The 23,555-nt window shown below is 40.2% G+C and overlaps 1 protein-coding gene and 1 non-coding gene across 4 annotated transcripts in view; both read right to left on the minus strand.

Moving 5' to 3' along the window:
* NAA15 (N-alpha-acetyltransferase 15, NatA auxiliary subunit) overlaps positions 1-17,800 on the minus strand; it is a 103,110-nt gene extending 85,310 nt beyond the window's left edge. For all 3 annotated transcript variants that reach the window (XM_008992689.5, XM_002745345.7, XM_054252911.2), the window contains exon 1: positions 17,474-17,800. In XM_008992689.5, the coding sequence (XP_008990937.1) occupies positions 17,474-17,527 (54 nt within the window). In that variant the 5' untranslated portion in view covers positions 17,528-17,800. The remainder of the gene's footprint in view (positions 1-17,473) is intronic.
* On the minus strand, positions 478-586 carry LOC118152494 (U6 spliceosomal RNA). The gene has a single exon (XR_004741255.1). It is a non-coding gene; the product is annotated as a U6 spliceosomal RNA (small nuclear RNA).
* Positions 17,801-23,555: the final 5,755 nt, after the last annotated feature.

Genomic DNA, 23,555 nt, shown 5'->3' on the forward strand with positions numbered 1-23,555 from the left:
AATATCGCCACTAACTGGATAACGGATTCTAGCTCTGTAAGAGTTCAGTTTTCTTTTATTCAAGCTAAACATCTTTGCTCTTTCAGCTGTTCCTTATATGAAAATTTTAGCTTCTTTGGGTTGTTGTTTTTTTTTTTTGAGATGGAACCTAAGCTGGAGTGCAGTGGTATAATCTTGGCTCACTGCAACCTCCACCTGATTCAACTGATTCTCCTGCCTCAGCCTCCTGAGTACCTGTGATTGTGGGTGAACACCATCACGCTGGGCTAATTTTTGTATTTTCAGTAAAAATGGGGTTTTGCTATGGTCCAGGCTGGTCTCGCACTCCTGACGTTAGGTGATCTGCCTGCCTCAACTGCCCAAAATGCTGGGATTACAGGCATAAGCCACCATGCCCAGCCTCCTTTGACATTTTAGACCACTCTATGAAGTTGATAATAATATTGTTCCCATATTTCTGTATTTTGTTTTTATATTAAAAATATGGAGTATTTCATGATTTACATGTCATCCTTGTGCAGGGGCCATGCTAATAATCTTCTCTGTATTATTCCAATTTTAGTATATGTGCTGCCAAATAAATCACTCTCTATTTTTAAAAACTATATAATAGAGTTTCAAAAAAAACAAACTGGGGAACTGAAATGGAATTACTAAATTTTTATTTTTCCAAATAAGCCATTAAAAAATTTTTGGCATTTATTATTTCACTAAGAAAAGCATCTTAAAATTAAAAAGGTAAGAAATACATAGTCTCAGAATAAAACAAGAAAGATCTGTAAGAATTTTATATCAATTTTTTTTTCTCTTTACAATCACGATGTATTAGGATACACCAATATTTTTTGCGGAGTACAAGCATTAGGGTGTCATCGGTCTGCACTTCTGTTTTGAACCCAGAAGTGAAAATCACAGATATGGTCTTATTAGAAAGCAGAATTGAGTGTAACAATCACCATCTGCTTTCTGAATACTATACTCTTGTTAATGTATCATAAAATGTGCCAGATCTTAACTTCATTTATTTTCTAGTATGAAATTATGTCACTTGAAGAAAGAACATTAAAGGGGCATTTCAGATTCCTGCTTAATATGAGTAGAAATCTGCAAAACAAGGATTATACACATGATTGAGAGACAGCTATAAAACAAAACTTCATAATTAGTTCCATGACAAATACTTCCAAGAGAGTTTGAAGAAAGAACAATAGGGTGGTTATGGGGACACAGAAACAGAAGTATAATCAATTATCCAATTACATAAAACATGAATTGCAAATTATTTTAAAGCAAACAAATATTTTCAAGTATAACACATAAAAAACACGGATTAAGTCCCTAGAGGTTAACAGCCATCCTCTAATTTCTAAACACTCCGTAAATCCTCATAATAACCATACAGGCTCAAAATGCACATTGTCAATTGCAGGAAAAAAAAAATACACGCCAAGAAAGAGAGCAAATAAACTCATCCATGGCTAACCCCACAGCATTATAAGGAGATGAAACAACTAAAAACTCCAATTCACATGTTAAGAGCATAAACATCCAAGACCAGAAACCTGAATGGGAACCATCCAGAAAGGCAACACAGCAGAGTCTTAGGGGTGAGTGAATTACAAGTAATATGACCTAGGATTTACCCTCAGGAGAGGGACCCATCTGAGAGAAAGTACTGACAGTTCATCTGAGACACGACAGAGCAATGGCTACTGGGAAGTCAAAAAGAATACACTGGGCCGGGCGCGGTGGCTCAAGCCTGTAATCCCAGCACTTTGGGAGGCCGAGGCGGGTGGATCACGAGGTCAACAGATCGAGACCATCCTGGTCAACATGGTGAAACCCCGTCTCTACTAAAAATTACAAAAAATTAGCTGGGCACGGTGGCGCGTGCCTGTAGTCCCAGCTACTCGGGAGGCTGAGGCAGGAGAATTGCCTGAACCCAGGGGGCCGGAGGTTGCGGTGAGCTGAGATTGCGCCATTGCACTCCAGCCTGGGTAACAAGAGCGAAACTCCGTCTCAAAAAAAAAAAAAAAAAAGAATACACTTAGAAAGTATGTAAGATCAAAGGTGACAGTTTTAGCAAGGCAGTTTCTGGGAGAGAGGAGGTGTCCTTTGGAGGGTTTATGATAAAGGGAAAAAAGGAAGTGATCAGAGGATAAACGGCCTACTAAAACAAAATAGAACTATGGTGGGGGAGGAGGGTGTTAATTTATGTTTAAAACTACATTTCACAGTGGCAACAAATCAGAGTGCTCTTGAACTAAGAATCTGAGAAGGCCACCCCAACCCCATCACAAAATAAGATACAATATTGTTGGTCCAGTAAAATCCAACACAAACAATCTGAACAGAAAAAAGGACTCAGCATTCATATCAAATTACTTATAAGGAATAAAAAGTACTTGGGCACAGCCAGGTACAGTGGCTCATGCCTGTAATTCCAGCACTTTGGGAGGCTGTGGTGGGCGGATCACAAAGTCAGGAGTTCGAGAACAGCCTGGCCAACAGGATGAAACACCATCTCCACTAAAAGTACAAAAATTAGCCAGGTATGGCGGTGCGCACCTATAGTCTCAGCTACTTGGGAGGCTGAGGCAGGAGAATCGCTTGAACCCGGGAGGCAGAGGTTGCAGTGAGCCAAGACCGTGCCACTGCACTCCAGCCTAGGTGACAGAACAAGACTCCATCTTAAAAAAAAAACTTTGCCAGGCAGAAATACACCAAAAACCCTAACCATATAGAGGAAAGATGTAATACAAAACTCCATCACAAGTGCAGTAATTAATTAACAAATGCAGACATAAAAGAACACCTCAAATAAAAAACTCAAAATTTCAAACAGAGTAGACAAATAACAGGAACTTGCAAAACACAAACAAACTGAACTTAAATGAAGACTAAATTACAGAAGATGTCCTAAAGAAAACAGATATGCCCTAAAGAGATAGAAAATAGGAATGCTCTTATGTAAATGAAAAAGAAAGAAAAGTGAAAAGAATCAAAGAAAAGTCATACATATAGAAGAAAGAGGACAGGTGCGGTGGCTCACACCTGTAATCCCAGAACTTTGGGAGGCCAAGGCAGGCAGCTCACTTGAAGTCAGGAGTTCAAGACCAGCCTGACCACATGGTGAAACCCTGTCCCTACTAAAAATACAAAAATTAACCAAACATGGTGGCACATGCTTGTAATCCCAGCTACTTGGGAGGCTGAGGCACGAGAACCACTTGAAACTGGAGGTGGAGGTTGTAGTGAGCTGAGATTGCACCACTCCCCTCCAACCTGGGAGACAGAGCGAGACTCCTCACAAAAAAAAAAAGAAGAGAGGCAAATAAGATCCAACTGTCAAAGATCTGAAGAATGAAACAGAACAAAACTATCAATACTCAAGGCTGTAACTCAAGAAAGTTTCTTGGATGTTTAAGAAAAAAACCAAGTCATATACTAAGAAATCAGGTTGGCATCAGCAAGACAAGCAAGATAAAAGCAGGATAATATTTTCAAGAAAGTTAAGAGGATATGAATCCTTTTTTTTTTTGAGACGGAGTTTCGCTCTTGTTACCCAGGCTGGAGTGCAATGGCGCAATCTCGGCTCACCACAACCTCCGCCTCCTGGGTCCAGGCAATTCTCCTGCCTCAGCCTCCTGAGTAGCTGGGATTACAGGCACGCGCCACTGTGCCCAGCTAATTTTTTTGTATTTTTAGTAGAGACAGGGTTTTACCATGTTGACCAGGATGGTCTCGATCTCTCAACCTCGTGATCCACCCGCCTCGGGAATCAAATATTTTATATCTAGCCAAGCTGTCCTTCAAATATCAAGGATACAAGAAACAATTTAAACATGTAAAAATTTAAGAAATAGTACCACAAGCATCCCTGAGGAAGCTACTAGATGATGAGCTTTATCCAACCAAAAAGTGACTGAGAACTTCAAGAAAAGATCTGATCACGAGAGGTCAGGAGTTCGAAACGAGACTGGCTGACATGGTGAAACCCCATCTCCTCTAAAAATACCAAAAAAAAAAAAATTAGCCAGACATGTTAGTGCACACCTATAGTCATAACTATTCAGGAGGGTGAGGCAGGAGAATCACTTGAACCCAGGAGGCAGAGGTTGCAGTGAGCTGAGATTGCACCATTGCACTCCAGCCTGGGCGACAGAGTGAGACTCTGATTAAAAAAAAAAAAAATTAAACTCAATCTGGACTGAAAAAAATAAAATCTAATGATACTGTAGTACTAAATTTAAAACAAAGGTACTGATGAGGAAGAATAGGATGTAAAATGGCATAATCTCACGAAGTAAATATAACTTCAAAAAAATCATAGGAAAAGAGACAGGAAAAAAAACTGGAATAAGAGCTCATACATAAGAAAATGAAACTAAATGGCTCTAATTTAAAGCTGATAAACCAAACAGAAGAAACCTAAATATTTTTTAAAAGATTAAGAGGATTTTTAAAGGTATAATAAAAAGGTAACTAACAAAAATATAAACTCTCTTAAGTAAAAAAAAAAATTAAACAAATAAAGACATCAAACAGAATACAAGACCCAGAATAAGTATAACATAATCCAAAGATGAGATCGTTCAGTGGAAAAGCTAAAGTTTAAAATAGACTACATCTACGAAAGAACAAGCACTAATAATACATGTGCTTTACCGTTTGCTGTGCACTTATATACTTATCTCTAGGTAGTGAGATTAGAGAAGTTTTCCTTTTCTCTTTTACTCCGATTTGCCAACTGAATTTTGTTTTGTTTTTTAATGATGTCTCACTCTGTCACTCAGGCTGGAGTGAAGTGGCATAAACACTGTTCTCTGAAGCCTGGACCTCCCAGGCTCAACCAATTCCCCACCTCAGCCTCCCGAGTAGCTGGGATTACAGGTGTGCACCACCATGCCTGCCTAATTTTTGGATTTTTGTACAGATGTGGTTTAATCATGCTGCCCATGCTGGCCTAAAACTCCTGGGCTCAAAAGATCCTACCACTTCTGCCTCCCGAAGTACAGAGATTACATGCGTGAGCCATCATGCCTGGCCTATTTCCTGGGTTTTAAAATGTTACTTAGTCTCCCCACAGAAATCTTTAGGATAAATTAGCCTCTATCAAAACCTTCCCTAAACTGGGTGAGGTGGCTCATGCCTGTAATCTCAGCACTTTGGGAGGCTGTGGTCAAGAGATCAAGATCATCCTGGCCAACATGGTGAAATTCCACCTCTACTAAAAATACAAATATTAGCTGGGCATGTTGGTGCTCACCTGTAGTCCCAGCTACTCGGAAGGCGGAAGCAGTGTAATTGCTTAAACCTGAGAGGTGGAGGTCACAGCCGAGTTTATGCCACTGCACTCCAGCATGGCAACACAGGGAGACTCCATCTCAAAAACAAAACAAAATAAAGCTTCCCTAACAAAGAAATAGTTGGAAGATGCTTAAGTCTCCTTGGTTTTCATTTAGTGGTAGTGACAACCAGAGACCCCAAAGAATGTGGCACTATCTAAGGTACTAGATGCAAGATCAGGGCTCTTAGTAAACACCCATACTCCAGAATTAAGAACTACTCAAACACAGGCTATATGATCTCTACAGCTCTAAGTTAATCCCGTACAGTCAAATTCTGTTCTAATGCTTGCTTTTAAAACACACATTGGCTCCAAAACAACTGATGCATTTTGAGTATTTTAAATTTCATGTTTGCTTCTGTGAATTTCACCTGTTAGAAACTCTAGATGAAGATGGAAAACAGCATCCAGAAAAAACAAGTCTCATAGGCATGCACAGCAGCATCTAGACACACACCTCAAACATCTACCACTACCTCAGTTCACCTTGTATGTTGTGAGCCACAATGAACCACACCCATCCACATATGATGTTACAACTTTCCATCAGATTTCAGATAACCTACTTTCCCCGGTTCACAATAATTCACAAATTGTAATCCTTCGGACACCTACTTCTGCAAGCAAGCACTATCTTTTCCAAGGTAAAGTACAATATTTACGCCATAGTATTAATGTATTTGTTAACCATTTAACATATGTAAAACACTACTACCATTTTTATTAAGGTATTATCTTTGTTTTTAATCTGCCACTAATAATGTTCTTGAATGTTGTGGCCAACCTCATTCTTCCCATAAGCCCTGTGGTTTTTATTGCAAAGTGCAGTGACTTTTAGGAATCTGTATGTCCAGAACAAGAGAATTACCTGTATGCATAGCATTTAGAAACATACTGTAACAATGTAGTCATTAAGTATTGGCTATACTTATTCTTCCTGAAGGGAATATCACAAAGTTTGTATCAGCAAACATGTAAAAAGTCTGGCATAAAATCTGGCTCAAAATAGATACTAAATATAAACTGTTTTGCTTCATGTTCCCCTTCTTAAAAATTCTGACTTGGTCCTCAAGCACTGATAATTAAAGATAATCTTGTACCATCCAGTGAGTTCTCTCTGAAAAATAGAGAGTACCATTTTAAATGTAAGCCATTTTATTTTAAGAGGAAAAAAAAGTTTTTGAATTGGAACAGCAACCAACTGTAAAAGCAGACAACCAACCAAGGCTAGGCTTTTTCCCCCACCAGGTCTATTATTTTTAAAAGCAAACTTTCACTTCTTGTTTTAGGTAATCAGATAAAACAACTCTTATAGATGCCACTCAGGAATGTTTACACAATCTCCTCTGTAATAAAATCAAATGGACTCTTTATGATTAAAAATATTACTGGCTTCAAATAATATTTTCCCAAGAGGTTTTAGTAGAAATTTCATATGATTTCAATTGAAGATTTGTTCATATTATACTAACCAAAGAAAACTGCAGTGTAGTAGAGCCCATCACATAACAAAAACATCCACCTCTCCATCATTTATTTCTTAAACTGCAATTTTTATTTTACTTTTTTTTTTTCAGACAAGGTCTCGTTCTGTCCCGCAGGCTGGAGTATAGTGGCATGATCATAGCTCATTGCAGCCTTGAACTCCTAGGCTCAAGAGGTCCTCCACCTCAGCCTCCCAAGTAGCTGGAACTACGGGTTTGCACCACCACCACACACACAGCTAACTTTTTTATATTTTACAAAGAAAGACCCTTGGTATGTTGCCCAGGACAGTCTTGAACTCCTGGCTTCAAGAGTTCTTCCACACTGGCCTCCCAAAGCAATGGGATTACAAGCTATTTTACTTCTAAATAAACAGGTAAGAAAAGATTGCTTTAACTTAATTAAAAATGTAAGGGATTATTTTAATGCCACATTAAGTAGTGAACAATCTAATTTCCTACCTTACCTAGAAGGAAAAAAATCCATGCCACAGGTTGAACTAGTGTTCTTAAAGTTACAACTTTAATACAAGTTTGTTCAGCATGTATCATAAAACAGCTTAGATTTTAAGCCTACAGCTGACATTTCAGGGAAATTTCCAAAAGTCAATACAACCACAGCATAAAATTCCCTCCACAACCCTAATATTTACACTGAGAACTATCACTGAATTTAAGTCTCTTCACTCACCCTTCTTACTATCAGAATTAGCAACTGACATTCTTTTCAAAACCATTTTTCACTAAGAATCTTAAGTTTGTCTCAACAGGATATTGCCTGTAAATAGAGAGCAAAGCTGTATTTAGATACAAAGTTGTATTTAGAATGCTGATTGCTGGCTGAGCTCACTGCTAAATGACTTGTTCTCTCTTCCACATCAGCTTCCCAGCATACCAAGAATTAAACTTGATTTTTAAATTTTCTGATAAATACAAAGCAACTCTACACTACAATTATTTACAATCTAATTTTTTTTTAAAGAGACAGAATCTCCCTATGGTGCCCAGGCTGGAGTGTAGTAGCAATTCACAGGCGCAATTATCACAAACTACAGTCTTGAACTCCTGGGCTCAATCAATCTTGCTGCCTCAGCCTCCCAAGTAGCTGGCATGCAACCCTGTGCCCAGCTCTTCTAACAGTTTATATTCTAGACTTTATAAGTGTATTTCTTAATATCATATACAGCACTCATCAACCCTGACTCTGCTTCAGAATCAGTTGTAAAGCTTTATAAAATGACATATGACTAAGCCCTACTACCTGAAGATACTCATTCAGCAGCAGACCCCTCACAACAAACTCATTTAATCCTGATACCATTTCTCCTCCAATGCCAAAACCAAAAAAACAATAATAAAATTTTCCTCTTATTATGCTTTTGTGATGAGAGAAAGGGTATGTAAACAAATACTATGGCTAATTCAAAAATTAAACTTGAAAGTCTTACCGGATAATACAGGCTCTGCCCAATATTCTACAATTATTTCATATAATAATGTACTCTGTAATGCCAAAGACCACCTTAACTCCCCTCTCCAAAAATTTATGCATGCACACAATCCAAAGATCTTTCTCTCGTCTTGTACCACTGTTCTCACACTCACTTCACATAAATATTTATTAAACATCTACTATGGCACATCATTTTAACCAATGTGAATACAGCCATTAAGAGAAGTCCTTATCTTCACAAAACCTACATTTTAATTGTGGAAAGTACCTGAAAAATATACAAGTAAATGTCAGATGGTGATGAGAATAAAGTAAGAAATAAGAAAATAAGGTTGAGAAGGACCAACTGCTAGCCAAGGAACATCTCGAAATAACATTTAAAGGACACCTGTTTAAGCCAGGTGTGGTGGCACGTGCCTGTAGTACCAGTTACCCAGAAGGCTAAGATGGGAGAATCGCTTGAACCCAGGAAGCAAAGGTTGCAGTGAGCCAAGATCACACAACTGCACTCCAGCCCTCCAGCCTGGGCAACACAGTGAGACCCTGTCTCAAAAACAAAAAAAAATTTTTTTTAATTAGGCCATGCGTGGTGGCTCACGCCTGTAATCCCAACATTTTCGGAGGCCAAGGTGGGAGGATCACCTATGGTCTAGAGTTTGAGACCAGCCTGGCCAACATGGTGAAACCCTGTCTCTACTAAAAATACAAAAATTAGCCAGTATGGTGGTGTGCACCTGGAATCCCAGGTATTCAGGTCACTAAGGTAGGACAATTGCTTAAACCCAGGAGGTGGAGGTTGCAGTAAACTAAAATTGTACCACTGCACATCAAGCTGGGTGACAGAGCGAGACCTTGTCTCAAAAAATAATAACAAAAATAAAATTAAAAGTAGAAATAAAAATATTTGGGGGAGAAAATTCTGAATAGTGCTTTGCATATGATCCTTTATATGACTTAGCTTTTTGTATCCAAAAATGCTTTTATGAAGAAAGAAGATATACTTGAATCAACGCTCATCAGAACTGCATTGTCAGAAGTAGAAATATTAAAGGATATAAGACTGCACACTAAGGAGAGAGATCCCTTCAGTTGAGGCCAGCTGGACAGTCCTCCAATCACACCGAGTACCACGATGCCTGCCTCTCTGAAAACTGTCCTTTAACCAGTGCTTGAAAGCAATGCTTTGGATGGCAATTCTATTATCAAATAACTAGTCTCAGCCCCAATAATGACCCAGTACTGCAAGGCTTTGACACATCTAAAGAATGGAACATTACATTCAGTTCCCTTTTAATCTTTAGCCTTGCTTTTCTGAAAACACAGTATTGTCCATCTACTACTACTGAAAACTGAACCGTGGTTACTATGCACAGGTATTTTTAACCCACACTCTTGACACAAAAGAATCATTTTTAAAGACATTTCAGGTTTCTAACACAATACAGAATTTTAAAAACACATGCTTTGTCAGTTTAAAACAAAAACATGTATTTATTTATTCATTCATACATCTCACTGCAGAAAAGCAAAAATTAAAACAGGCCAGGTACAGTAGCATGTACCATAATCTCAGGTACCTGAGAGGAGGAAGCAGGAGGACCACTTGAGCTCAGGCCTAGCCTGGGCAACACAGTGAGATCCTAGTCTCAAACACATACAAATAATAAAAATATCCCCACCTTGAAAAGATTTGAGAATTAAGAAAGGACTCTAAATAAAGCATGCTGTGTCCAAAATGGTAATTGTTCATGACATGTGACTATCTGAATTTAAATGAAGATTAATTAACAAATAAATTTAAAAAGCAAGCAAAGAATAAATTTACCACACTATTAAAAGATTTTTACTTCTCACTAAATTTTTAGAGACAAATTATTTTGTAATTTTTGTAAGAATTATATATACATTACATATACATACATGAAATAGCAAAACTGCATTTTGTTTTCTGGTATACTTCTAAGGAGAAATTTATCCTAGTTTAAACTTAGGATTACCTACTATGTACAGAAGGGGACTTCAGAGCAGACCAAACTTTGTTTCCATTTTTTGTTTTTCTTTTGTTATAGTCTAAATATACACAGTACAAGCAAAAATATATTAAAACCAATTTCAAAGTTACTGTCCACTCTTAGTTGCAAAACTGGAATTCTGTCACAAAGAAATTTAATTTAAATCAGTTAACCTTTCATGTGCATATGGACACCTACTTGCTAACAATTCCTAATCTAAATTTCATCAGCAACTAAAGCTAAACTAAGTATCATTAACTAGCAGAAATAGCAACTTTCCCAAAGGCAATAAATCACATAAAATAATTTACCTATTATACAATGTATGCAGCCACCTAATAATTATTACAACTCCTTTGCCTAACAGAGAATTCCTTCCCCCTCCTCCTCCACCCCTCCCCTAAATAGTTACACACTAGGCAGGTGTGATGTTAAGTGCCTTGAAAAGAAAAAAAACTTTCATTCCAGACTGTAACTAACACTAGCTGTTGACCTTAATCTCAGTGTTTCCTTAATAAAAATGTCCCACCTTGACAAGTTTTGAGCATGCTGTGTCGAAAATGGTAACCATTCACCATATGTGACTATGTGAATTTAAATTAATTTTTCTTTTTCTTTTCCTTTTTTTTTTTTTTTAAGAGACGGGGTTTCACCATGTTGGCCAGGCTGGTTTCCAGTTCCTGACATCCAGTGATCCACCACCCTCGGCCTCCCAAAGTGGTGGGATTACAGGCATGAGCCACCACGCCCAGCCAAGATTAATTAAAAAAAATCATTTCCTCAGTTGCACTAGCCATATTTCAAGTGTGCAACAACGGCCAGGCACGGTGGCTCACCGTGACCAAACCACCGCACTCCAGCCTGGGTCACAGAGTTAGACCCTGTCTTAAGAAAAAAAAAAAACATATAACTTGATCAAGACAGTTGAAGGTGAGCAAAAAAAAAGACACTAAGAAAAAAAAAACCTACAGATGGCCAATGGCTATCATATTAGAGCAGATAACAAATATTTCCATCATCATAGAAAATTCTACTGTGCAGTGCTATACTCTAAAGCAAATAGAGCAGAGCCTGGCAAATGACAGATTTCTCATTTTACCTGGCAAATAGTGACAAATCACCAACATAATCATCATGCTATGCTAACTTCTCTCATCACTTTTCTATGAAAGAAAAATTCTGTTCTTTAGACGTATAACTAACAATACATAAGTCATTCAGGCTAAAGTCCAAAACTTCATGTATTGATGTACAATATTTTAACTATTCTCAACTTAGATTTTTCTTATAACTGTTATTAACATCTAAAGAGCAAAAAAAAAGAGAAAGAAGCAGCAACAACAGCAACCAACCTACAAGCACTTCATTGCAAGGCATTAGGGTATGTCCACCTTTTCCAAGTGGGTTAAAATCTAAGGTGCGGATTTCATTCTACCCTGGCAATCTCATTTTCCCTACCCTTACCCTAGATCCTAACAAACTGGTGTAAAAATCTGGGAATATCCTCGAACTTTTAAACAAACAAATAGCATCAACGTTAGGCAAAGGCCACAATTTTCCAATGATTTAATTTTCCAAATAAGTTAAAACATTTTGTAATTAAAAAAAAAAAGCTTCTGGCAAACACAAGTAAGTCTTAAACTCCTACATAGGGCCGAGCACGGTGGCTCACACCTGTAATCCCAGCACTTTTGGAGGCCAAGGCAGGCAGAACACTTGAGGTCACTAGTTCAAGACCAGCTTGGCCAACATAGTGAAACCCCATCTCTACTAAAAATACAAAAAAATATATTAGCTGGATGTGATGGCAGGCGCCTGTAATCCCAGCAACGTGGGAGGCTGAGGCATGAGAATCGCTTGAACTCGGGAGGTGGAGGTTGCAGTAGGCCAAGGCCACACCACTGCACTCCAGCCTGGGCTATAGTGTAAAACTCTGTCTCAAAAACTAAATAGGCCAGGCACAGTAACTCACGCTTGTGATCCCAGCACTTTGGGAGGCTAAGGCAGGGGATCACAAGGTCAGGAGTTCAAAATCAGCCTGACCAACATGGTGAAACCCCACCTCTACTAAAAACATAAAAATTAGCCAGGTGTAGTGGCAGGTGCCTGCAGTTCCAGCTATTCAGGAGGCTGAGGCAGTAGAATCTCTTAAATGAGGGAGGGGGAGGTTGGAGTGAGCTGAGATCATGCCACTGCACTCCAGCCTGGGCAACAGAGTGAGGCTCCATCTCAGTCAATCAATCAATCAATAAATAAATGCCTGGGTGACAGAACAAGACTCTGTTTCAATAAATAAAATAAATAAATAAATGAAATGAAATGAAATGCCTGGGCAACAGAGCGAGACTCCATCTCAATAAATAAAATAAAATAAACTCTTCCATGGTATGTATCACATTAAATTCATCCTGTCCTTTTTCTAGACAAATTATCAGGAAGAAACATTATGCAAAATTTTGACTAACTTATAACAATGCTTTAGTCAGAAAACAGTAGAGTAATATTGGAGAAAAAGGGAAAAATATGCAACAAAACTGAATTTTAGTTATCAACTAGACTAGATTAAGCCAAACAAATCTGCTGCGGAAACGCTAACATTCTTGCAAACTTATGTGTAAACCAGGTTTCCATTAAAAAATTAAGGGAAAAGCATGATTATTTTGAAATACAAACTAACATCATTTCCTACCTATCAAAAGTACAGTATAACTAAGAAAGTAGCAGCTCAAATGTTGAATGCTACAGGAATGATTTAACAAGTTACCAACTAGCCAGGTACGGTGGCTCACACCTGTAATCCCAGCACTTTGGGAGGCCGAGGCGGGCAGATCACCTGAGGTGGGGAGTTCGACACCAGCCTGACCAACATGGGGAAACCCTATCTCTACAAAAAATACAAAATTAGACAGGTGTGGTGGTGCATGCCTGTAATCCCAGCTACTAGGGAGGCTGAGGCAGGAGAATCACTTGAACCCAGAAGGCAGAGGTTGTTGTGGCGAGCTGAGATCATACCATTGCACTCCAGCCTGGGCAACATCAGTGAAACTCTGTCTCATTTAAAAAAAAAAAAAAAAAGTTACCAACCTAGCAACACTTAATTACACACAGCTCACACATCACAGTATGTCCAACATTTCCTTTATCAGACAGGGCAAAAAAAAAATCTTAAAATCAAAAGCACTAACTTACTACCAAATCTCAAGAAACAGAAGCAATTTCAAAAAATCAATACTATACTTTTGGTCAATAATACTTTCTTCATTCCTAATTTATGAGAACAAAAAGGACATTTTAGCTCCTTTACTTTTCTTTCATTTAGTGCTTTCCACACTTCTCTTAGATATATCTTATCAATAAATCTTCAGCATTGTGATTTTAGCAATGAACTTACAGGTTTTTGCCCCACTAACACTACCACACAAAAAATTATTTAAGATGTTTAATCAAAAATTGCTACTCTATGAATGGTTAAACACATTGTGGTACATCCATATCATGAATACTACTCAGCAATAAAGAGGAATAAACTATTAGCTGGATGCAGTAGGCCTATAGTCATCCCAGCTATGCTGGAGCCTGAAGAGGGAGGATTCCTTGATCCCAGGAGTTTGAAGTTGCAGGGCCCTAGTGACAGAGCCTGTGAACAGCCACTACACTCTAGCCTGGGCAACAGAGGAAGACGCCATCTCTAAACCCAAAAAATTGTATACTGTATGATTTTTTTAGTAAACATACTGGAAATGACAAAATTATACAAATAGAGGACATGTAGTGGTTGCTGGAGGGGATGGGAGGGAGGTGGGACAGATGATGGATTTGACTCTAAAAGGGCAACAGAGGGGTACTTTGGACTGCTGCAAGTTCTGTAGCCTAACTGTAGTGGTGCAGTCTATATATGGGATAACACTGCAGAAATGTATACAATCAGCTCTCATTATCCTTGGTGCCTGTATCTATAGGTAAAAATTATTCAAAAAAAAAGAATTTAAAAATACAAATTTTTGTTACTGGATGGCAAGTCTTGAGTGTTAAAACAAAAACTACAAATTTTAAAAAATACAGTATAACTACATCAATTTATACTGCATTAGGTATTATATGTAATCTAGAGATGATTTAAACTGTATGGGAGATATGCATAGGTTACATGCAAATACTACATCACTTTATATAAGGGACTCAAACATCCGCAAATTTTGGATCTGGCAGGATCCTGAAATCAACCCCCAACAGATACCAAGGGATGACTGCACATGTGTGGATAAGCACTCACACACATGTACAAATAAACTGGGGAAATCTGAATAGAAAATTGGTAGATGATATCAATGCTATAATAATGAACCATGGTTTTGCAAGGTATTGGTGTTGGAAAAACTGAGTAAAGTGTTATTCCTTAAACTATCTGATTATTACAGTCTTCTCAAAATTAAAAGTTTGATTTATTTAAAAAGTGCTAACAATTGGAAAAATATGAATATGAACCAGATATTAAACAGTATTAGAGAATAACTGTTAAAAGCATAAAAGGGCCAGGTGCCGTGGCTCACGGCTATAATCCCAGCACTTTGGGAGGCTGAGGCGGGTGGATCACGAGGTCAAGAGATCGAGACGATCCTGGTCAACAAGGTGAAACCCCATCTCTACTAAAAATACAAAAATTAGCTGGGCATGGTGGTACGCGCCTCTAGTCCCAGCTACTCCGGAGGCTGAGGCAGGAGAATTGCTTGAACCCAGGAGGCGGAGGTTGCAGTGAGCCGAGACTGTGCCATTGCACTCCAGTCTGGGGACAACAGCGAAACTCCATCTCAAAAAAAAAGCGTAAAAGACAATGTCCTTATTCTTAGTATATGTTTGCTGAAGTATTTAGAGATGAAGTTTTTTGTTTTTGTTTTAAGACAGTCTCACTCTGTCACCCAGGCTGGAATGCCATGGCATGATATCAGCTCAATGCAACCTCCACCTCCTGGGTTCAAGCGATTCTTGTGCCACAGCCTCCCTAGCAGCTGGGACTACAGGCACACACCACCACGCCTGGTTAATTTTTGTATTTTTAGTAGAGACAGGATTTCCCTATGTTGGCCAGGCTAGTCTGGAATTCCGGACCTCAAATGATCTACCTGCCTCAGCCTTCCTAAGTGCTGGGATTACAGGCATGAGCCACTGTGCCCAGCCTATGAAGTTTTATGTCTACAACTTACTTTTATACAAATATATACATAAATATATATAGGGAGAGAGAAAGCATTTATGGCAAAATATCAAGTGTTAAAGAGTTTATGAGTGTTTCTTTTTCTCAACCTTTCAGTTTGATTTTTTTTTCAAAATAAAGAATTGTGAAGAAAAGGTTCAAGATAAATTGCTATCCGAAACCTATGTTACAGTCCTTCCTACACACCAATTAGTCTTTTTAAGGGTTTAAAAGTAACTTTTTTCCTAAAACTATTTTATAGCTCCACCTACACTCTTAGTCTTAGAAAAAAAACAAAACAAAACGCCAATAAGAATTTCAGGGTACGGTGGCTCACGCCTGTAATCCCAGCACTTTGGGAGGCCGAGGCGGGTGGATCACGAGGTCGAGAGATCGAGACCAACCTGGTCAACATGGTGAAACCCCGTCTCTACTAAAATACAAAAAATTAGCTGGGCATGGTGGCACGTGCCTGTAATCCCGGCTACTCGGGAGGCTGAGGTAGGAGATGTCTGAACCCAGGAGGCGGAGGTTGCCGTGAGCCGAGATCGCGCCATTGCACTCCAGCCTGGGTAACGAGCGAATGTCCGTCTCAAAAAAAAAAAAAAAAAAAAAAAAAAAAGAATTTCAGGGTAACAGTTTTGCGACACTGCATGTGACTTCCTAATGTTTTTCAACATGAATTCACTAAATCTGCAGGGCATATGGACACTTTTGTAAAATCAAAGTTAGTTCAACAGGATGATTATTTCTAGAAAAACTGAATCCCCAAAGTTGTTCTACTTTTCAAACAGGTGAAATAAATTACAACTGCAGGGGAAAAGGCTAACACTTTCATACACACATCCCAAATATTAGAAGTCTTAAGTTTGGCAAACATAGTTAATTCTATTATAAGGAAATGTTTGCGTGAAAGGGGCAACCCACACACTAAATGCCAAACAAAAAATGTGCTACAATTCATTAATTATGGCTCCAAGGCTACAGGACATACTTTACAATGTAAACAGTCCCTACAAGCATCAATGCATTTATGGTTTAAAAAAATGCAAACTGCACACATTTGAAATGTAGGGAATAAGTTTGAACCCGCGTCTACAAAATCCATCTTAAAAGTTTTATATTTATATTCTCTTTTCTCCGGTAAGTTCTTGCATGTGTTAGCACACTTCAGAGTGTAAGAGAAGTCTAGGTCTGGAACGTTTCAACTTAAGACTCAACTTTTGACTTCCTACCGAACCGCCCCATCGCAATGGGCCCCACCTCCCGAGCAAAGTGACGGGGTGGTGCTGTTTCCCGCTCGGAAACTGAGAAATAAATGCCTCATCCCAACTCCAAAAAACGAGAGAACAAGGGAGGCAGAGGAGCTGAAGACACCAGAATGCAACTGACTACAAGGAGGTAGTCGTTTGAAAAGCTTTCTTTCCTTCTCTGAACTCCTTTCCCTCCTCTCAGGTCATTCGGTGACCCAGGGCCGGGCGGAGACAGGTGAATCCCAAGAGAGGAGGAAGAGGGAGGGACAGATGATGGAGGAAGAACCGCGTTTAGGCAATGAATGAGCCTGCTGCATCCGCACCACCTGTTCCTTCCAAGGGTGCCACCCCGGCCTGCCTGCAGGGTTCCTACACCAACCGGGCCGCGACTCCTGCCGGTATATCGCCCACTTGCCGGCTAAAGGCCGGGCCTCTTCACCCCCAGATCGGTGAGAATGAGAACCGGAGTCTAGAAGCCGGGAGGTCGGGGCCTAGTCCGGAACCAGGGCCTCAAGCGTGGGGATGCAACGAAGAAGCCCGTGGTCCCCCGCGCGCGGGCCGAAGTAGCAACCACAGAGAGAGGGCGAAGCAATGCATTCGGCCTGACGAGGACTACGAAGGCGGGGTCCCGGGCGGGAGTGGCTCAGTGCCCGCCGGGCCGAGGTTAAGGGTGACAGGCCCGGTTACCGGCTAAATCCTCCCCACTGCTTTCCCGAAGCCTCACACTTACCAAGATCCGCTTGAAGAGCGCATTCTCCTTGGGCGGGAGGCTCACGGCCGGCATCGTTCCGGCTGCTCCCGCTGCTCCCGCCACCACCCGGCTCGGTCAGTCAGTTTGTCCGACCGCCGCCGCTGCCGTACCCTGGCTGCTTCAGCCTTGAATATCCCGATCCGCCGCCACCACCAGGCCTCGGGTGTCGCCGCGTTGCCCTACCCGGACACCTCCTTTTTCCTCGTTGTCTTTTTCCCTTTCTCACTTAACGCTGCCGCCGCCTCCCCCACTACGGGTCTCCGTCGGCGGTTCACGTGGTAACTGAACAGACCGACAGAGGCAGCCAAAATGGCGGACGCGGAGGGCTTTCCCACCCGGGTCACGCCTCCTAACACGCAGGCGCGGTGACCTCCTTTCCCCACCTCCTCTGGGTTTCGGAGCTTGCCGGGAAACCTGGAGGCTGGCTCCCCTGTGGAGGCCCGGAGCATCGGAGCAGGCCCCGCCCATCCTTTCAGAGCGCGGTGCCCTCGAAGCGCCCGCGGAGCTACCGGAGGCTAGGCGAGTACGGTTCAGACCGCCTCCTCATCAAAAATAGCCTCTCTGGCGCCTTCCTGCTAGATTGACCTTTTATTCATTGGATAGAGTCTCTCACACTGAATGATCATCGTTTTGAGCCTGAAGTGCTAAAATACAGGTGCAGGTGTTTGAGAACCACTGTAGTAGATAATGGACGAAGTGCCTAATTTAAGGAGCAGAGGCGAAGTGGAAAATGAAAAAAGCTTCGCCGCAGTGGGGACTTAACAGCCCTGGAGAGAAAGGGGCTTAATAGAGTCTGAAAACCGTGAAAGAGCTTGACCGATGAAATGGGCCTGGCTGTCTGGGGTATCGGCAATTTGGTGAATGTTGCCTAAGATCAGCCTGGAAAGGTAGTTAGCCAGATCCGAAGTGACGTATTTGCACTGCCAAACGAGCTGCTGGAGGTTAAAAAGTATGTGTTTTTATTTCATTGAGGCCATATAATGCAGGGTTGACGGACCGGCCTTATAAATCACCTCGGAGTGGAGTAGTGGAGAGTTAGAGACACTGACTACCCTAGAGCTGGCCGCAAACTAGTGCTTGTTATTGTGACTCGAACTCCCCATCCCCAGAAATTCTCAGATCTTAGAAGCCGAAGACTGGCAAGGATACTAGAGAGAACTACTTGAGTAGGCGAAGTCAGACTAGATACCGAATAGGACCCCTTCCAAAAATGTAAGTCATTTCATTAACAGCTGACAGCAAAACTTTTTCAAAGTGGCTTTCCATTGATCTAAAAATTTTCAAGTCATATGAGCCATTGGCTATTGATTACCTCTTTCCAAATCCTGATTTCACTCTGTAGCATTCTTTGCATCATGAATTATTTAAACAATATGATATATGTGTGTTTTTTACTATTTTTATTTACAAAGATATTTTAATTTTCAAACTTCTCTTAACTGTCCTTGAAAAGTGTGAGTTGAGAAATATGTTTCCCTATATAAACTTGAGTTTTCTAGCTGCTATCTTGATTGTCCTCTCCCTTCACCAGGGTCATAAATAAGGTTTTTAACAGTTAAATCCTGGAGTTTTCTTAAACTCTAATCTCTCTTCAAAAGTTTAAGAAAATAATATACACAGGAAACAATGTTTCAGTTTGAAAAGTGGCCAGTCTTTAACCTTAACTTTATAAAACTAAAAAAAAGCTTAGAATTCATTCTTTAAGCTGTTATTTAGTGATAACCTGCAAAATTCACTGCCCCAAGAGGTCTTTCAACTGAACTATTGAAAGACAGAAAAATAGTCTAAATGCAGTTGATGAGTTTAGCTTGGATTTCCAAATCTCTGGCTTCATATCCAAAAATCCCTACAGCAATACTATTTGCTATAGTTCTCTAAATTATATTCTGTTTTCTTTCAGAGGAAGAAAATTTCTGGTCTTTGAAACAATCAGTAGTTTCCACCAAAACCTGAGTACCTGATTAGATGAGCCAGAAATATAGTTTGGCAAATGTTACATTCTTTTTGGATGATGACAAAGAAATGGCAATTTTAAAGGCTCAGTGAATTCTAGTCCGATTCGACATTTAACTGATTCATTTCCTACTTAAAATGCACCTACAGATAACAGTCTGACCACACAGCAGTAGCCTGAACTCAATAAAAGAAATATTTACTCTGATCACCGTAATTTGACAAATAGAGATCCCATTTCAGTTATACTGTGACAGCCATGCTTTCAGAAAGTTAACATATCCAAGGCTATATGCTGCGGTGGCTGCTGCTGCTGCTAGTTAATTCATCTTATCCCATGTGCTTGCATGTCACTGTGTTCAAAATGCCAACTCTAAAAAATATTAACCAAAAATAAATAAAATCATTTACCTCACAACTTTAATTCTATGAAAGGAATATGTTGAGCCAGGCGCTGTGGCTGAAGCCTGTAATCCCAGCACTTTGGGAGGCCAAGGCGGGTGGATCACGAGGTCAAGAGATCGAGACCATCCTGGTCAACATGGTGAAACCCCGTCTCTACTAAAAATACAAAAAATTAGCTGGGCATGGTGGCGCATGCCTGTAAGCCCAGCTACTCGGGAGGCTGAGGCAGGAGAATTGCCTGAACCCAGGAGGTGGAGGTTGCGGTGAGCCGAGATCGCGCCATTGCACTCCAGCCTGGGTAACAAGAGCAAAACTCCGTCTCAAAAAAAAAAAAAAAGAAAGGGATATGTTGACTGAAATTTCTCTATGTATGTAAGATGTTCTCTATTGAGACTGTTACATCTAATTTATTAAGTATTTGGGTCTTATTTATAAAAACAAAAAGACACAGGCCAGCCATAGTGGCTTATGCCTATAATCCCAGCACTTTGGGAGGCTGAGGCAGGAAGATCACTTGAGCCCAGAAGTTCAAGACCAGCCTGAGCAACATAGTGAGACCCCGTCTCTACAAAAAAAAAATGTTTAATTTGCCAGGTGTGGTGGTGTGAGCCTGTAGTCCCACCTGCTTTGTGGGCTTAGGTGGGAGGATGCCTTTGGCCCCAAAGGTTGAGACTGCAGTGAGCTGTGATGACACTGCTCTCCAGCCTGGGTAACAGAGCTGAGACCTTGTCTCAAAAGAAAAGAAAAGGCCAGGCGCGGTGGCTCACGCCTATAATCCCAGCACTTTGGGAGGCTGAGGTGGGGTGGATCACGAGGTCAAGAAATCAAGACCATCCTGGTCAACATGGTGAAACCCCATCTCTACTAAAAAAATACAAAAATTAGCTGGGCATGGTAGCTCGGGCCTGTAGTCCCAGCTACTCGGGAGGCTGAGGCAGGAGAATTGCTTGAACCCAGAAGGCGGAGGTTGCGGTGAGCCAAGATCGTGCCATTGCACTACAGCCTGGGTAACAACAGCGAAACTCCATCTCAAAAAAAAAAAAAAAGAAAAGAAAAAAATAAACAACATAAAAGAAATTCATGTATTTGTCACCTCGATATAACAAATATTAATTCGCTATTGCTTCAGGGGTTTTGTTTGTTTGTTTGTTTTTTGATAGAGATAGAGTTTCTCAATGTGGCCCAGGGTACTATTGAACTCCTGGGCTCAGGCAATCCACCCCGCTAAGCCTCCCAAAATGCTGGGATTACAGGTATGAGCCCCAAATCCTGGCCTGCTGCTGATTCTTAAAAAATAAAAATTTGGCCAGGCGTGGTAGCTCACACCTGTAATCCCAGCACTTCGGCAGGCTGAGGTGAGTGGATCACCTGAAGTCAGGAGTTTGAGACCAGCCTGGCCAACCATAGTGAAACCCCATCTCTACTAAAAATACAAAAAATTAGCTGGGTGTGGTGGCAGATGCCTGTAATCCTAGCTACTTGGGAGGCTGAGGTAGGAAAATTGCTTGAACCCAGGAGGCAGAGGTTGCAGTGAGCTGAGATCATACCATTGCACTCCAGCCTATACAACAAGAGCAAAACTCTTGTTTCAAAAATAAAATAAAAATTTTTAAATATATCAGGAGGTATGTCTCTCTCCAAGTCCTGAATTTGATGTGTGGGAGGTGGGAGATTGTTGGGTTTTTTTCTTTTGTTTTGTTTTTGTGTGTGTGTGTGCCTGGGTCTTACTCTGTTACCCAGGCTGGAGTGCAGTGGCACAATCGTGGCTCACTGCAGCATCAACCTCCCAGGCCCAAGCAATCTTCCTACCTCAGGCTTTCGAGTAGCTGGGACTACCACACCCAGCTAATTATTTTTTTAATTGTTTTGTAGCAATGGGTATCTACCTATGTTGCACAGGCCGGTCTCGAACTCCAGAACTCAAGCAATCCATTTGCCTTGGTCTCCCAAAGTGCTAGAATTAGAGACGTGAGCCACTGTGACTGGCCCAAGTCCTGAATTTGATACATAGTATTCTCATGCTTGCTATATCAATAAACATAGGCAATTTTTTTTGCATTTGCATTGTTTTTCAATTCTTGCTGTTTTTTTTTTTTTACCTTCCTTGAGAGATGTGATTTTTCCCAGTAGAAAAATCTTGGACTGAAACTTTGCTTTTCTGGCTGCTAATTCAAATCCTCTGTCTTTTCACCTGGATGATAAATAAGGTTTTAGTGTTCAAATTCTGAAGATGCTTACATAAATGTTATGAAGCAACTTCTAACAAAATATCATAGATATTAGTTCCTAGCTGGAATTACTTAATCAGGATTCTTTTCAAGATGGAGTTTCATGTACAACTGGGTACTCCAAGTGTACAGTTCCATCAGCTCTAATATGCTCCAAAAAATGTGCTTATACTTCATCACTTTCCCAAAATACACCCTAGTAAAAGGATACAAGGGCCGAAGCTCTGAAAAAGAACAAAGCCAGTCTTTCCCAACAGCAGTACTGAAATTAGTAATTTGCTTACTGGTTCTTATACTCTGACCAAATGTGGCATCTGTTTCAACTTGTTGGATACTGGCAAAAGCTTCGTCAGGACAAGCTTCCAAAGGGTGGTGTAGAAAGGATATTCAACTGACAGGTTGCTGAGTGGACAAGAAGCCAATAAGTTGAGAACCAACAACTGGCTCAGCGTTAGGCAGTTTACTTTACTTGCTTGAGCTTGAATCCAGGAGGCTCAATCGAGGTTACAGACTAAAGTGACTCACAGTTTAGCAATGTTAAAATGAGCCAAAAAACACAGTGCAATTAATTGACTTTTTGGTCAGTAATTTTTGGTTTAAAAAAAGATTTTAAAATAACACTGCTGAAAAGAATATAGGAGATTTGCTAACATTTATTTTGGTTTTAAAGTTAACCTAAATGACATAAGGATTATCTTTAAAGGGTCAAAATATATTGGTCTGTTGCCTGTACATATTTTTACTGGTCTTTAGACATCAGATTGAACTGAATTGAATGCACAAAGATCTGGCTCAGTTGTGCAAGATAAAACCTCTTCCTCAAAACAATGTCTTTAATAGGCAAAACCAAATAAATTGTTTACGACTACCAGACACTTATCTAAGCTTCTCAACAACCCTATAAGGTTTATGTTACAGTTGTAAAATTTAGGTAAAGAGAGGTTAAGTAATTTGCCTAGAAATCGTAGAGCTAAAAAGTGGTAAGCAGAATGGCTTTGAACGCTGATCTACATCTTATGGTCTAGGGTTGCCCAAGTCTGTTAGGTGACTCACGAGGATCACTAGATCTGGGGTCAGAAGACCTCAAACTGTATCTCTCCTCTGCCAGCCGTGTGATCTTGAGCCTCTCCAAGGCACTTTCACTTCTAAAATACGGAAATTCTACTTCACAGGTTTGTGAAGCTTCATTATGATCGTGAGTGTAAATGGTAAGTGTTACGAGATTTTCAACTATAAAATATATGTCATCTTGGGTGAGTAGCTGTCTTCTTTGACCTTCATCTGTAAATTGAGGCTAATAATCATGGCATGATATGCGCTCGTTGTGAAGATGAAATAAGACAATGACTATAAACCATATGATACATTAATGCACCGTGCCTGGACCACAGAATTCAATCCAAACTCTAGTTATTATTCAGCACGACACTTCATTTTCTTTTTCTGGCTCATTAGGAAAATTTTAATAAACCTCT

This window comes from Callithrix jacchus, chromosome 3 (genome assembly GCF_049354715.1).
Source record: "Callithrix jacchus isolate 240 chromosome 3, calJac240_pri, whole genome shotgun sequence".
In the NCBI taxonomy this organism is placed as follows: domain Eukaryota; kingdom Metazoa; phylum Chordata; class Mammalia; order Primates; family Cebidae; genus Callithrix; species Callithrix jacchus.